Source organism: Scyliorhinus canicula, chromosome 14 (assembly GCF_902713615.1).
Source record: "Scyliorhinus canicula chromosome 14, sScyCan1.1, whole genome shotgun sequence".
Classification (NCBI taxonomy): domain Eukaryota; kingdom Metazoa; phylum Chordata; class Chondrichthyes; order Carcharhiniformes; family Scyliorhinidae; genus Scyliorhinus; species Scyliorhinus canicula.
In genome coordinates, this window is record NC_052159.1 from 75603319 (window position 1) to 75617311 (window position 13993).

General features: G+C 47.8%; 1 protein-coding gene across 1 annotated transcript in view; it reads left to right on the forward strand.

Moving 5' to 3' along the window:
- The window catches only part of rev1 (REV1 DNA directed polymerase), a 209009-nt gene that overhangs the window by 45865 nt on the left and 149151 nt on the right, over window positions 1–13993 (forward strand). The window contains exon 5 of the mRNA XM_038817781.1: window positions 10394–10540. Within this exon, the coding sequence (XP_038673709.1) occupies window positions 10394–10540 (147 nt within the window). The remainder of the gene's footprint in view (window positions 1–10393; window positions 10541–13993) is intronic.

The following is a 13993-nucleotide window of genomic DNA, read 5'->3' on the forward strand; positions in this document are numbered from 1 at the left end:
GGACTGAATAAGGTGTTTCGGGACTTTTATAGTAAGCTCTACACTTCAGAACTCCCGGAGGAGATGAAACGGTTCCTGGACGGACTAACCTTCCCAAAAGTGGGCAGAGGACTAGTGGACGGGCTGGGGGCCCCAATTAGAGCAGAGGAGGTAATGGGGGGCCTAAAGGTAAAGCCCCGGGACCGGATGGATACCCGGTAGAGTTCTACAAAACGTTCTCGGAGATAGTGGGGCCGGTGCTGACCAGGGTTTTTAATGAGGCGAGGGACTGAGGGACCCTACCTCCGACAGTGTTGCAGGCCACCATCTCGCTGATATTAAAGCGGGACAAGGACCCAGAATCCTGCGGGTCATACAGACCAATCTGCCTGATTAATGTGGATGCCAAGCTCCTGGCCAAGGTCCTGGCGATTAGAATTGAGGACGGTGTACCGGAGGTGATTGGGGACGACCATACAGGGTTTGTTAAAGGCTGACAGCCAACTTGAGAAGATTGCTTAATGTGATTATGATGCCCCCGACGGGCAAGGAGGTGGAGGTAGTGGTGGCAATGGACCCTGAGAAGGCCTTTGACCGGGTGGAGTGGGACTATTTGTGGGAGGTGCTCGGACGGTTTGGGTTCGGGGAGGGACTGTTTAATTGGGTCAAACTATTGTACCAGGCCCCAAAGGCTAGCGTAAGGACGAACAGGACAACGTCAGATTATTTCGGACTACACCGCGGGACCAGACAGGGATGCCCACTCTCCCCGTTGCTGGTTGCGCTGGCCATAGAACCGTTGCCGATTGCTCTGAGAGCTGCAAAGGGGTAGAAGGGAATGACTAGGGGGATGAGGGGTGGAGCACAAGGTCTCTATGCGGACAACCTGCTCCTGTACATGTCGGACCCACTGGCCGGGATGGACAATATACTGGAAACATTGAGAAAGTTTGGCCGGTTCTCAGGGTACAAATTAAATATGACCAAGAATGAGATGTTTGTAGTGCAGGCAAGGGGCCAGGAGAATAGGCTGAAGGAGCTGCCATTTAGGCTGGTTGGGGAACGTTTCTGATACTTGGGGATACAGCTGGCACGTGACTGGGGCAGGTTACCCAAGTTAAATTTGACTAGAGTGGTGGAACAAATGAAGAGGGAGTTTCGAAGATGGGATGCACTCCCGCTATCACTAGTGGGGAGGGTGCAGACGGTAAAGATGACAATCCTCCCAAGATTCCTGTTCATTTTTCAGTGCCTTCCGATCTTTATCCCGCGGTCCTTCAAAAGGACCAGCAAAATCGTTATGAGCTTTGTCTGGGTGGAAAAATCCCCGCGGTTGAGGAAGTCGATGCTGGAAAGGAACCGCAGCGAGGGGGGACTGGCGTTGCCGAATTTGATCAACTATTACTGGGCGGCTAATATAGCCATGATACAGAAATGGATGATGGGTACGGGGGTCTATTTGGGAGCGGGTGGAGTCGGCTTTGTGCAGGGGCACCAGCTTGGCAGCCCTGGTCACGGCTCCCCTACCACTTTCGCTGGCCAGCTACTCCACCAGCTCGGTAGTGGGGGCGGCCCTGCGGATATGGGGCCAGTGGAGGAGGCATGTAGGGGAGGTGGGTGCGTCGGTCAGGGCTCCAATATGTGATAACCATCGATTTGCCCCCGGGAACATGGATGGTAGGTTTCAAACATGCGAGTGGGCGGGGGTGAGGAGGGTGGGTGATATGTTCCTGGAGGGGAGCTTTGCGAGCTTGAGGGTGTTGGAGGAGAAATTTGGGCTGGTATGGGGAAATGACTTTAGGTACTTACAGGTGCGGGACTTTATACGCAGACAGGTCCCATCCTTCCCACGCCTCCCGCCAATAGGGATCCAGGACAGAATAGTCTCTAGAGAATCTCTAGAGAAGGAGGAGAGGGTAGAGTCTCAGATATCTACAAGGTGGTCATGAAGGGGGAAGAGTCCCAGACGGAGGAACAGAAACTCAAATGGGAGGAGGAACTCGGCAGGGTGATGGAGGACTGGGTATGGGCGGAAGCCCTGAGTAGGGTAAACTCAACCGCAACATGTGCCAGGCTCGGCCTGATTCAGTTTAAGGTCGTTCACCGGGCCCACATGACGGTGGCTCGGATGAGCAAATTCTTTGGGGTAAAGGACAAGTGCGCTAGATGCGCGGGAGGACCAGAAAACCACGTTCACATGTTTTGGGCATGCCCGAAGCTTAGGGGGTACTGGGAGGGATTTGCGGGTGTCATTTCCCGGGTTCTGAAAACAAGGGTGGTGATGAGTCCAGAGGTGGCAATTTTCGGGGTTTTGGAAGACCCGGGAGTTCAGGAGGAGAAAGAGGCCGATGTTCTGGCCTTTGCTTCCCTGATAGCCCAGCGACAAATACTGCTGGCACGGAGGGACTCATGACCCCCCAAAGACCGAAGTATGGCTTTTGGACATGTCGAGTTTTCTGGGTATGGAAAAAAAAATCAAGTTTACCTTGAGGGGATCTGTACTGAGGTTCGCCCGAAGGTGGTAACCATTCATCAACTTCTTCGCGGGAGATTGAACGTCGGGGGGGGGGGAGGAGATTAGAGTAGAATAGGAGGGATAAATAGGCGGGTAATGTTTATGGGAGAGGAGCGGTTATGTGCACTACGGTTTGGCTGAAGTGTTGGTTCTCCGTTTGCATTTATCTGTAACTGTTTACAATGCCAAAAAAAGTAAATAAAATTATTTGTTTAAAAAAAAAGATTTGATTATTGAGAGGGCACCTTGATAGGAGTAGTTAAGTGAAAGTGGGAGGAGAAGCTGGGGCGAGAGCTGGAGGCTGGGCTATCCGAAGAGGCTCTGAGGAGGGTGAACGCGTCCTCTTCATGCGCCAGGCAGAGTCTCATTCAATTTAAGGTAGTCCATAGGGCACATATGACAGTGGCTAGAATGAGTAGGTTCTTTGAGGGAGTGGAGGATAGGGGTGGGCAGTGTACGGGGGGGGACCATGTCCACATGTTTTGGGCCTACCCGAAGTTGGAGGGGTTCACTGATGTGATGTTGGAGGTACCGAGGGTGAAGGTGGTATCGAGTCCAGAATTGGCAGTGTGTGGAGATCCGGGAGTCCAGGGGGTGAAAGAGGTCGACATTCTGGCCTGCGCCTCTCTGGTAGTCCGGAGACGGATCCTGTTGGGGTGGAGGGACTCGGTGCTCCGAAACCAGGGGTCTGAGTGAGCGACCTCGTGGATTTCTTTAGGCTGGAGAAAATTAAGTTTGCCTTGAAGGGGTCGGTGGATGGGTTTGCCCAGATGTGGAAACCATTTATTGATTTCTTCAAGGACAGCTGAGTCAGCAGCGACTTGGGGTGTGGGGGGAGAGGAGGGGGTGGAAAATGAAAATAGCTTATTGTCACAAGTAGGCTTCAAGACTGTGAAAAGCCCCTAGTCGCCACATTCCGGTGCCTGTTCGGGGAGGCTGGTACGGGAATTGAACCGTGCTGCTGGCCTGCCTTGGTGTGCTTTCAAAGCCAGCGATTTAGCCGTGTGCTAAACCAGCCCCTATGGATGGATGGAGGGAGAGGAGGGCGAAGAGAGAGAGGGGGGGAGGATAAGGGGCTTTTGGGGATCATAAAAGGTGGAAGCAGAGAGGGTGGGGGGCATGGTAGGGAGGGCAGGTTGTGGTTGTTGGTTACTTTAGTTATGATGTGATCTCCTGTTTGTTATCTTTTTGATCTTGGTTGTGTTTATGTTTATTTATAAATGCCTTAATAAAAATATTTGTAAAAATAAATAAAACAGGGGACTACAGGCCATGTTTGAATAGAGCACCATAAAACCATATTACACAACATAAAAATACAATTCTAGACTCGGGCACCCCGAACCCATCTGACACACTCCAAAGAAAAACAACCAAGACAAATCCTGGACCCCCCCACCACCAACAGCTGACACTGACAACCTCTCTGAAATAGGAAATAAAAGGCTGCCATCTCAAGTAGAACCCTTCTGCTGAACCCCTTATGATATACTTGACCTTTCCGAAGTGCAAAGACGTCATAAGGTCCCCTATCCTTAACAAAGCACTGGGTGAAACTGGAGTCCTCCATCCAAACAGAATTCGCTTTTGGGCTATGAGCGAGGTGGTGACAAGAGCATCCGACTTCGCCCCCCTCTGCGAGGCCCCAATGATAGCCACCAAAAGGCAAGGATCCAACTCAATCTCAAGAATCCTTGACATAGTGCTGAAGAAGGAACTCCAAAAGATCTCAAGTTCAGGACAATACCTGAACATGTGTATGATTCGCCAGACTCCATGAACACCACTTGCCCTATTGTCTACTTCAGGAAAATATCCACTCATCCGTGCCCTGGTCCGATGAATCTGTGCATCACCTTGAACTGAATCAAGCTGCGTTTAGCACATAGGGTTGAGTTGGTCTGTTTAGAGCTTCACTCCATACCTCTTTCCCCTCCCCCCCCCCCCCCTTCAAAAACTAGACCCAGCTCCCTCTCCACTTACCTTTAACCCCATCCAATGGAGCTTGCTCCAGCGACACAGCTGGCAATAAATATTCAATATCTTCCCCTCCCCTAACTCAACCGCCGAAATAACCCTACCCATCAGCGAGGGTGCCAAGGGAAGAACGTAATTCCCTTGCGCAAAAAGTTACTCACCTGATAATACCTAAACAGATTAGTTCTTGGAAGCTGGGATTTACCCAACCACTCCTCAAAACCAGCGAGGTTCCCGTCTCTAAACATGTCCCCGAATTGCTCCAACCACTCTTTCTCCCCCAAGCCCAAAACGAGTCCAAGGTCGCTGGAACAAAATTATAGTTTCTGCAAACTGGGCTAACAACAAAATGGCACCCAGCGTGAAATGTTGCCTAAACTGTCTCCACATTCTCAGAGTTGCCACTATCACCGGATCTGAAGTTCGCACTGCAGGGGGAAAACTGAAGCGGAGACGTAACCAAGGCCCTCAAACTAGTACCTCTATAGGCACTCCTCTCCATCCACCCCCATATGGACTCTGCACCCGTGACCCACCCCTGCACGATTTCAATATTAACCACCCAATAATAAAATAACAGATTGGGAAACGCTAGGCTCCCTGATGATCTTTCCCTCTGCAAAAATGCCCTGCGAATCTGTGGGGTCTTGACTGCCCAAATAAAAGAAGATATCATTTTATTGACTTTCACAAAGAAAGAATTGGGAAGGAAAACTGGGAGACACTGAAACAAAAATAGAAACCATGGGAGAATATTCATCTTTACTGACTGGACCCTGCCCGCAAGGTACAGAGGGAGGCTTTCCAACTTCTTCATGTCCTACTTGACCCCATTGACCAGACCAGAGTGGAGCGAGGCCCAAATCATAGACCACTCGGATTCCTAAATAACGGAAGCTAGATCTGGCCAGGTGAAAAGGCAACCTCCCCAGATCAGCTCTCCTCCCTGGGAGATTCACCGGAGAGCATTCGCTTTTGCCCAGGTTCAATTTATATTCCGAGAAGGAGCCAAGACTCCTAAGCAACTTTATTAACTCCTCTACACTGGAGAGAGGCTCTGTCACACAACAAATCATCCTGAGCACCCTCCCACGTACCTCCCCCCTTTCTATCGCCCTCCACCTCGTAGATGACTTAATTGCCATTGCCAAAGGCTAAATTGCCATTGCAAACAATAGAGGGGACAATGGACACCCCGCCTCGTACTTCTCTTCAGCTGGAAATATTTCAAGCTCAAGGCTTGAAATTTGTCTGAATGCTCGCAGTGAGGGCCCTATATAAAAGCTGGATCCAAGCTAGAAATCTAGGTCCAAAACCAAACCTTCAAATATATCGAACAGATACTCCCACTCCATTGTCAAAGCCTTTATCAGCATCCAGTAAAATAATTGCCTCAGGGACTGGAGAGGGGGACCAAAAAGCATTCAGATATTCACCGAAGATTGGCCGACAGCTTCCTGCCCTTAACAAAGTCTGTTTTTCTGACATAACCCTCGGAAAGCAGGGCTCCAAGCGCATTGCTAAACCTTCGTCAACAATTTTGCATCTGCTTTCAATATGAAATAGTTCAATATGGCCCACAACCTGTCGGACCCTTATCCTTCTTTAAAATCAAGGAAATCAGCACCTGCGTCAATGTGGTCAGCAATATACCCCGAGACATGGAGTTTCTAAACATCTCTCACAACAATAGATCGACAGACCTGCAAATTTCTTATGAAATTTGATCAAGAATTCGTCCGTGCCTGGCGCCTTAGACTTCGTCAAACCTATGCATTTCATGATCTCCGGCCTCTCACAGAAGGGTCCCAATCCCACAACCAAATCCACAAATTGCAGAGCATGATCCAAATCAGTTGTCGAATACCCCGCCTCCATCGGAAGCAGAGACCTCCCCACCACAAAGAAATCAATCCATGAGAGACCTGATTTGCCTGAGAGAAGAAGGAATAATCCTTCTCATTTGGATGTCAAATTCTCCGCATATCTGACCCACCACCCCCGTCTGCTCCATAAAGGCTAAAATTGTTTTGCCAGCCTAGAAGGACTCAAAGACTAAGGCCTCAATCTATCAAGCCGAGGGTCCAGCACACAGTTAAAGTCCCTTCCCAGGATTAATTGGTGCAAGTCCAAATTGGGAATAGAAGCCAACAACTGGTTGATAAAAGCTGTATCGCTGTATCATCCCAGTTTGGTACTAATTGACTAAGACCACCGGGGTACCTGTGACCCACTGACCATTACATATCTCCCGTTCGGATCTATCAGAATCTTATCTCTAAAATTCTTATTCATCAAAATCTCAGCCCCTTGGGTACTACTGTCAAATCCTGAATTAAATATTTGCTCCACCCAGCCCTTCTGTAACCTTGTCTAATCTTTAATCTGCAAATGGGTCTCCTGTAACAGCACAACATCAGCCTTCAAACTCCTAAGGTGCATGAGCACGGTAGGTCTTTCACCGGGCTGTTCAACGCCCTCGTATTCCAAGTGACCAACCGAATAGGCGGTCGTCTACTTCCACCCCAGTCATTACTACACCCGAATAGCCCAGCAAACAAGGAACCTAAGACGAGACAAGACCCTCCCCTCTCCCAAACCCAACCAAAACTAAAACAAAACTCCCACAGTATGAGCCGCAGTTACCTCCATCCCTCTGCTCCAGTTAACTAACTATTTACCCAACAGGATGGCCCCCACAGAGAGTAATAAACATAATAGCAAAAACCCATAGTTAGCCTGACTTAGGTTTGTCGTGAAAATGGCAGAATCTTTTATTCAGGAAGACTTAACAATGCACTTGGAAAATCATATTATGGTCAACCAAAGTAAACCTGACTTTATTAAAGGAAAATCATGTTTGGCAAACGTTTGAGCATATAACCAATTGGGCAGACAAAGGGGAACCACGGGATATAGTATACTTGAATTTCCAAAAGGCAATCGATCAGATGCGGCACAAAAGATTAATATTACTCACAGGGTTGGGAGTAATATCTTAATATGGATAAAGGATTGCTAATGGACAGGAGGCAGAGAATGGAGTTATATACCAGACATTTTCAAGTTGGCAGACTGTGAGTAGTGAGTGGTGTGTCTCAAGGATTAGTACTCAGGCCACTCAAATTGAAATCAGTATTATTGAATTAGGCAAAGATACAAATAGCAATGTATTTGAGTTTGCTGATTATGCAAAGCTGGGGGTTGTAAGCTGTGAGGTTCACTAGATTGATTCAGATGAAAGGATCGTCCTGTGATAGGCTGAGTGAAAATAATGAGGGCAATCTCTTTGAAACATACAAGATTCTGAAGGGGCTTGACAGGGTAGATGCTGAAAGATTGTTTCCCCTGGTTGGGAATATAGAACATGGGGCACCATCTCGGAGTCTATCTTTAGGACTGAGAGGAGGAGAGATTTCTTCACCTAAAGGGTAGTGGTTCATTGGAATTCTCTACCTCGGAGGGTTGCGGATGCTCCATTATTGAATACATTTAAGTCTGGTCGAAACAGAGTTTTGCCCTTTGACCAAGTCAAGGCATGTGGGAAAGTGAGTTGAGGCTGAGGATCAGCCAAGATCCGTTTGAATGACGGAGCACCCCCCGTTATTGGTTGCTTTTGCAGAGGCCTTCCTTTGATGTTGCATTTAGCTTTTCCAATTTGAGGAATTCTGCTCGGTCTGACAGCCAGTCTACAGCCTTGGTTGGCGCTGCTGATCTCCAGCCAGGCAAGAGTCTCCGGCAGGCGATCAGGGAGGCAATGGCTGGAGTGTCTGCCCCTCTGCCGGAAAGAGCTCTGGCTGTTCCAATAACCTGAAGACCACCACTAGTGAGCATGGCTCCACTCTCACCCGTACAATTTTGGACATGGCCTGGAAAAGGCGGTCCAGTACTCGGCAAGACTTGGACATGACCAGAACATGTGGGTGTGGTTGGCCGGGCCTCCCTGCCACTGTTCACGTTTGTCTTCCATCTCAAGGAAGAACCTACTCATTCGTGTTCTGGTCAACTGCACTGTCTTTAATTGCGTTAGCTTCAGCCCTGCACATGAGGAAGTGGAGTTCGGCCTATGCCGTACTTTGATCCGGAGTCCTCCCCCTATCTCTATGCCTGGTTCTTCCTCCCACTTTTCCCACATCTGGCCCTTGCCACCGCTAGCAGTCATCCATACATGTCAGCGCAGCTACCGCCCTCTAGTTTGTCCAATGTTAGAAGTCTGTCCAGTAGGGTGTGTCCAGGTAGCTAGGGGAACATTGTGGTCTCCCTGTGGAGGAAGTTTCTTGGTTGCAGGTATCGGAGCTCGTTCCCTTTTGATGGCTGGAATTTGTCTGTTAGTTCCCCCAGGGTCACTACTCTGCTGTCTACGTATAGGTCCCATACCATCAGTACCCCTTTGTCCTGTCTCCATTTTGTAAAGGAAGCGTCCATTGTAGCAGTGGTGAATTGTTTTTTGCAGATGGAGGCTATAGTGAACATTGCATCCTGATTAAAGTGGTGCCTGTGTTGATTCCACGTCCTCAGCTTGGCCACGACCACCAGGCTTCTTGAGTACTTGGTTGGGGTAAATGGGAGTGGAGCAGTGGCAAGTACTTGGAGGAATGTCCCTGTGCAGGACATCTCCATTCTCCCCATCCACCTCCGGCTCTTTGATCCACCGCCGTACCCTTTCTGCGTTAGCTGGCCAGTGATAGAATGGGAGGTTCGGAAGGGCCAGCCCCCCCCCCCCCCCCCCCCCCCCCCCGCCCATATTGGCGCAATGGACAGACACGTTGCAGGTGAAATGTAATGTGAGAAATCAGAAGTGATATATATTGGGAAGAAGGGGGCAACTCGGTGGCACTGCTTTCGCACGGCGCTGAGGACCCGGGTTCGAATCCAGCCCTGGGTCACTGTCCGTTGAAGTTTGCACGTTCTCCCCATGTCTGCGTGGGTCACAGCTCCATAATACAAAAACCTGTACAAGGTAGGTGGATTGGCCATGCTAAATTTCCCCTTAGTGGGAAAAGAATAATTGGGTACTCTAAATTTATGTTTTAAAAAAGAATGTGGAAAGGCAATATAAAATAAAAGAAACCATTGTAAAACAGGTGCAGGAACAAAGTGACCTTGGGGTACGTGTGCAAAAATCGTTAGAAGGTGGCGGAACAAGTTGAGAAAGTGGTTAATAAGGCATACAAAACCCTGGACTTTATAAATAAAGATAGAGTGCAAAAGCAAGGAGATGAACTTTTATAAAAAGCTGTTTCGGCCTCAACTGGAGTATTGTGTCCAATTCTGAGCCCAAACTTTTCTTTTGCTGAGCACAAACTTTAGAAGGATGTGAAGGCATGGAAGATAGTGCAGAAAAGATTTGCAAAAAGGTTCCAGGATGAGTGATTTCAGTTAAGAGGATAGATTAGAGAAATGGGGACTGTTCTACTTGAAATGAGAAGGTTGAGAAGAAATTTGGTCTCTTGAGGTGAACAATTTAATGCTGTAGACTTGTATCCACTGGGAACTGTTTTGACGCTATTCAAAACCTCTATATCTTTCATATTTGAAGTCTTGCATTTATTTATTCTGTGGAAAAACCAATGTTTTGTATAAATGTGACCTGTTTTCTGCTCGATTAATTAAATCAGAAATTAAGTGAATTTAACCATTTACCTGGATTTAAAAATCAAAATTGAGTTTAATTTTTGTCTATGCTATGTTATAATCCAATGCACATGTCTGTGATTTTTCTATTTGATCTCATCCATGTACTGTCTTTTAATCAGACCAATTTTATTTAAGTAGATATTTGAGAATTTTGTCCATCTGCATAATACTTTCGCAATGAGAATATGTTCTGAGAAGTTTATCAATGCTAACTGTTCTTTTCTGAACTGTGTTGTTGGAGATAGCCTGTTAACACATATTTTGAATTTCTTGTTTGCTTTGCAGTATAAAAGCTGGATACCTCCTTCCTTACATTCCCTATCAGCTCTATACCAAGCAGTCAAGTGTCCAAAAGGGATTGAACTTCACTGTGAGCAAACCTGAAGAACCCACACCAGGCCCGAGCAATATTTATAAACTTAGTAAAAACGTGTAAGTTCACTAACACAGCTATTTTAAACTATGATTTAATGTTTTCTTCTTCACACTGTAATTCTTATTTTGGTCTGTCAAACATTAAGACTGACAATATATTGGTCTTTATATTAGCTCAGAGTTGAGGACAATCTGAAAGTTAATGTTGGTAGCTTTTCAGCTGGATGCCAGGTTATTCAAGGATAGAGTTCTGACTCATACAGCACATCTGCTCATTGCAAAACCAGTTGCAGTTTGCCGTATTAAATCAGTTATTTCATGCTTCATCCTGTTTTAAATTAAGTTTAGTCCATTTATACAATTGAAATGGTTGGCTCAATTCTCGCAAATTGAGTTGCAAAAAGTTGTTTTGTGTATTGCAATAAGTGATAGAAATGGAAGTAATTAAAGATTGTTCTTTACTCCCAGCAACCCCAAGGCTTGACCCAAATATATTTTAACCAGACTCTTGCATGCATTTTATGTTCTCAGGAGATGGGAGATGTTGGCAAGACCATTGTTATTTCCCAACCTTGGTTACCTTGAGGGGGTCGTGTTCCTTCTTGAACTACTGAAACTAATCTGGTGATGGTGCTCACACAGTTGGGTTATACAGGGTATTTGTGGGTATTGACCCAGTAGTAATTGAGGGCTGGCAATTTAAGTCTTAGTCAAGAAGACAGGAAAGCTTGGAGCTGATATGACATTTCTGATCTTATTTGTCTGGAGTATTCATATGGGGGAGAAGTGCAGTCAAACTAACTTGGTGAGTTGTTGTATGTGTGCTGTTATTTGTACATGCTATAGAGCACCTGTGTTAGATAATGATTCCACTGACAGAGGCACTGATAAAGCAGGTTGCCTTGTCTTAGATGGTAATCAAGATTCTTGAGTTCAGTTGTTTCTGTACTCTTCCAGCATGGCCAAGTGGGTTAGGTAGGAAGAGGTATAGTAAAGACACTGATCAGGGGGGCCTGATCTTGGTGACGGAGAGTCCATGAACCTCGCACTTGATGTCAGAGATGAGGGTGGAAGGGCAGCACGCCGGCGCAGTGGGTTAGCCCTGTTGCCTCACGGTGCCGAGGTCCCAGGTTTAATCCCGGCTCTGGGTCACTGTCCGTGTGGAGTTTGCACATTCTCCCTGTGTTTGCGTGGGTTTCGGACCCCACAACTCAAAAATGTGCAAGCTAGGTGGATTGGCCATGCTAAATTGCCCCTTATTTGGAAAAAATTAATTGGGTATTCTAAATTTATTTTTTAAAAAGATGAGGGTGGAGGGAACAAGGGAAAGGGGTTGGTGAATACACTTTGTTTTTTAAAAATATTTTATTAAGGCATTTGTATAAACAATAAATACAAACAAAACAAGAACAACAAACAAGAACACCATAATAAATAACTGGCTACCAACACCCCAACCCCCTGCCGTTCCCCTCCTCCTGTCCTGCCTTCACCGTTTCTCTCTCTCTCTCTCTCTCTCTCCCCCATCCGCTGACACCTGAATCCTCCTTGAAGAAGTTGTTGAACGGCTTCCACCTCGGGGAAGACCCATCGACCAACCCTCTCAAGACAAACTTGATTTTCTCCAACCTTCGGAACTTTGTAGGATCGCTCACCCATATCCCTCAGTTTCAGTGGCTCTGGGTCCCTCCAGCCAAATCCAACCCCGGCTATCAAGGAGGCAAAGCCAGGACATTGGCCACTTTCGCTCCCAGGTCTTCCGACAGTCCGAATATCGCCTTTTCTGGACTTGGGGTCATCTTCCCCTCAGCACCTCAGACATTAGGACAGTGAACCCCTGCCAGAGCCCCTTCAGTTCCAGACGTTTCCAGGACATGTGACCGTGGTTCGCGGGCCTCCCCACATACCGTCCACACCTATCCTCTACCCCTTCAAAGAACCTATCATATGTGCCCTAAAACTACCTTGAACTGGATAAAGTTGAGCCTCGCACACAACAAAGATGCATTTGGCCTCCTCCCACATCCTGCCTCCATTCCCCCCTCCCCACCTCGTTCCTCATCCCCCGGAGGCCGTCTCCATCCGCCCCCACACTGACCCCTCCACCATTACCCACAAAAAAGCAAAAATTTCTTCACACCTCCTTCAAAGTTCAGTGTCCTCCTTCTCCCACCAGTTCATTGTCTCTCAATAATTCCATCGCCTCCTCCAGTGTCTGACATAATGTTCTCGGCTGTTAAAAGGCACCCAGAGGCAGGCCAGTTACAGCATTCCAAACCTCACACTTTTTAAAGAGGACTGCCTTCACCCGATTGAACCCGGCTCTCCTCTTTGCCCATGTCCTGGTACACCCGAAGCTCATTCCCTTCCCAACTTCACCTCCTCGTTTGTCTCACCCATCTCAATATCTTTTCATTATCCAGGAACTGGTAGAGACACACAACCATCGCACTCAGCGGCTCGTTCGTCGGTGGCTTTCTCATCAGCGCCCTGTGCACTCGGTCAGCTTCCAGGGACCGTAGCGCCCCCCCCCCCGTCTCCCATCAACCTCTCCAGCATCTTGGCCACATACATGCCAGTGTCCCCTCCCTCAATGCCTTCAGGCATCCCCACGATTCTTAAGTTTTGTCTTCGGGTGCGATTCTCCAGGTCCTCCACCTTCTCCCTTAACCGCTTCTGAGTCTTCCGCAGCACATGAATTTGGCCGCCTACAAGGCAAGCTGCTCCTCGTGTTCCCCCACCGTCTCCTCCCCTTTCCGAATAGCCTGGCCCTGGGACTCCAGCCTCTTCCACACGGTCAATTCCCATTTTCAATGGTTTCACCGCCTTCGCTAGATCCTCCTGTGCTTCCCTCCTCTGCCAGCTGAACTTCCCATTTAAGACGTCCACCAGCTGCTCCGTCGACCACTAGGCAGGCAGGGCTGACCCTTTAGTTTAGACGGGCAGCATGGTCGGCGCAGGCTTGGAGGGCCGAAGGACCTGTTCCTGTCCTGTACTTTTCTTTGTTCTTCTTTGCACTCTCCGCCACCTTGACTTATGGCACACGAAGATTCTCTTGCTCCAATTTCTACCTTCTTGACCCACTTCTGGTCCGTGGATCCATCCACCAGCCTCACCAGTGGATTTTAACTTTCTCCAGTTCAACCCTGCACCTTTCTTCAGCTAAACACCCACCCTACAAGGGGGAAAAGGTGCGAAAAAGCCGATTTGTGTGGGAGCTACCAAATGTGCAACCACTCACCACATGGCCACCACCAGAAGTCGTTGTGAATACACTTTGTGGTAGAGAAAATAAGCGGTGGACTACCGTTTGAATTACAAGGTGATCCGAGAATAATGAGCAGTTTTAGCATATGAGAGCAATGCCTGATAGAGTTTTAAATGGTGCAACAGCCAGAACTGCCTGAAATTAAATCTGATTTGAAAATAGTTGTCAGCTGTTGCTCAGTTAGTAGCACTCTCATTGTGTCAGAAGATGTGGGTTCAAATCAATCCCCAAATCATGAGCAC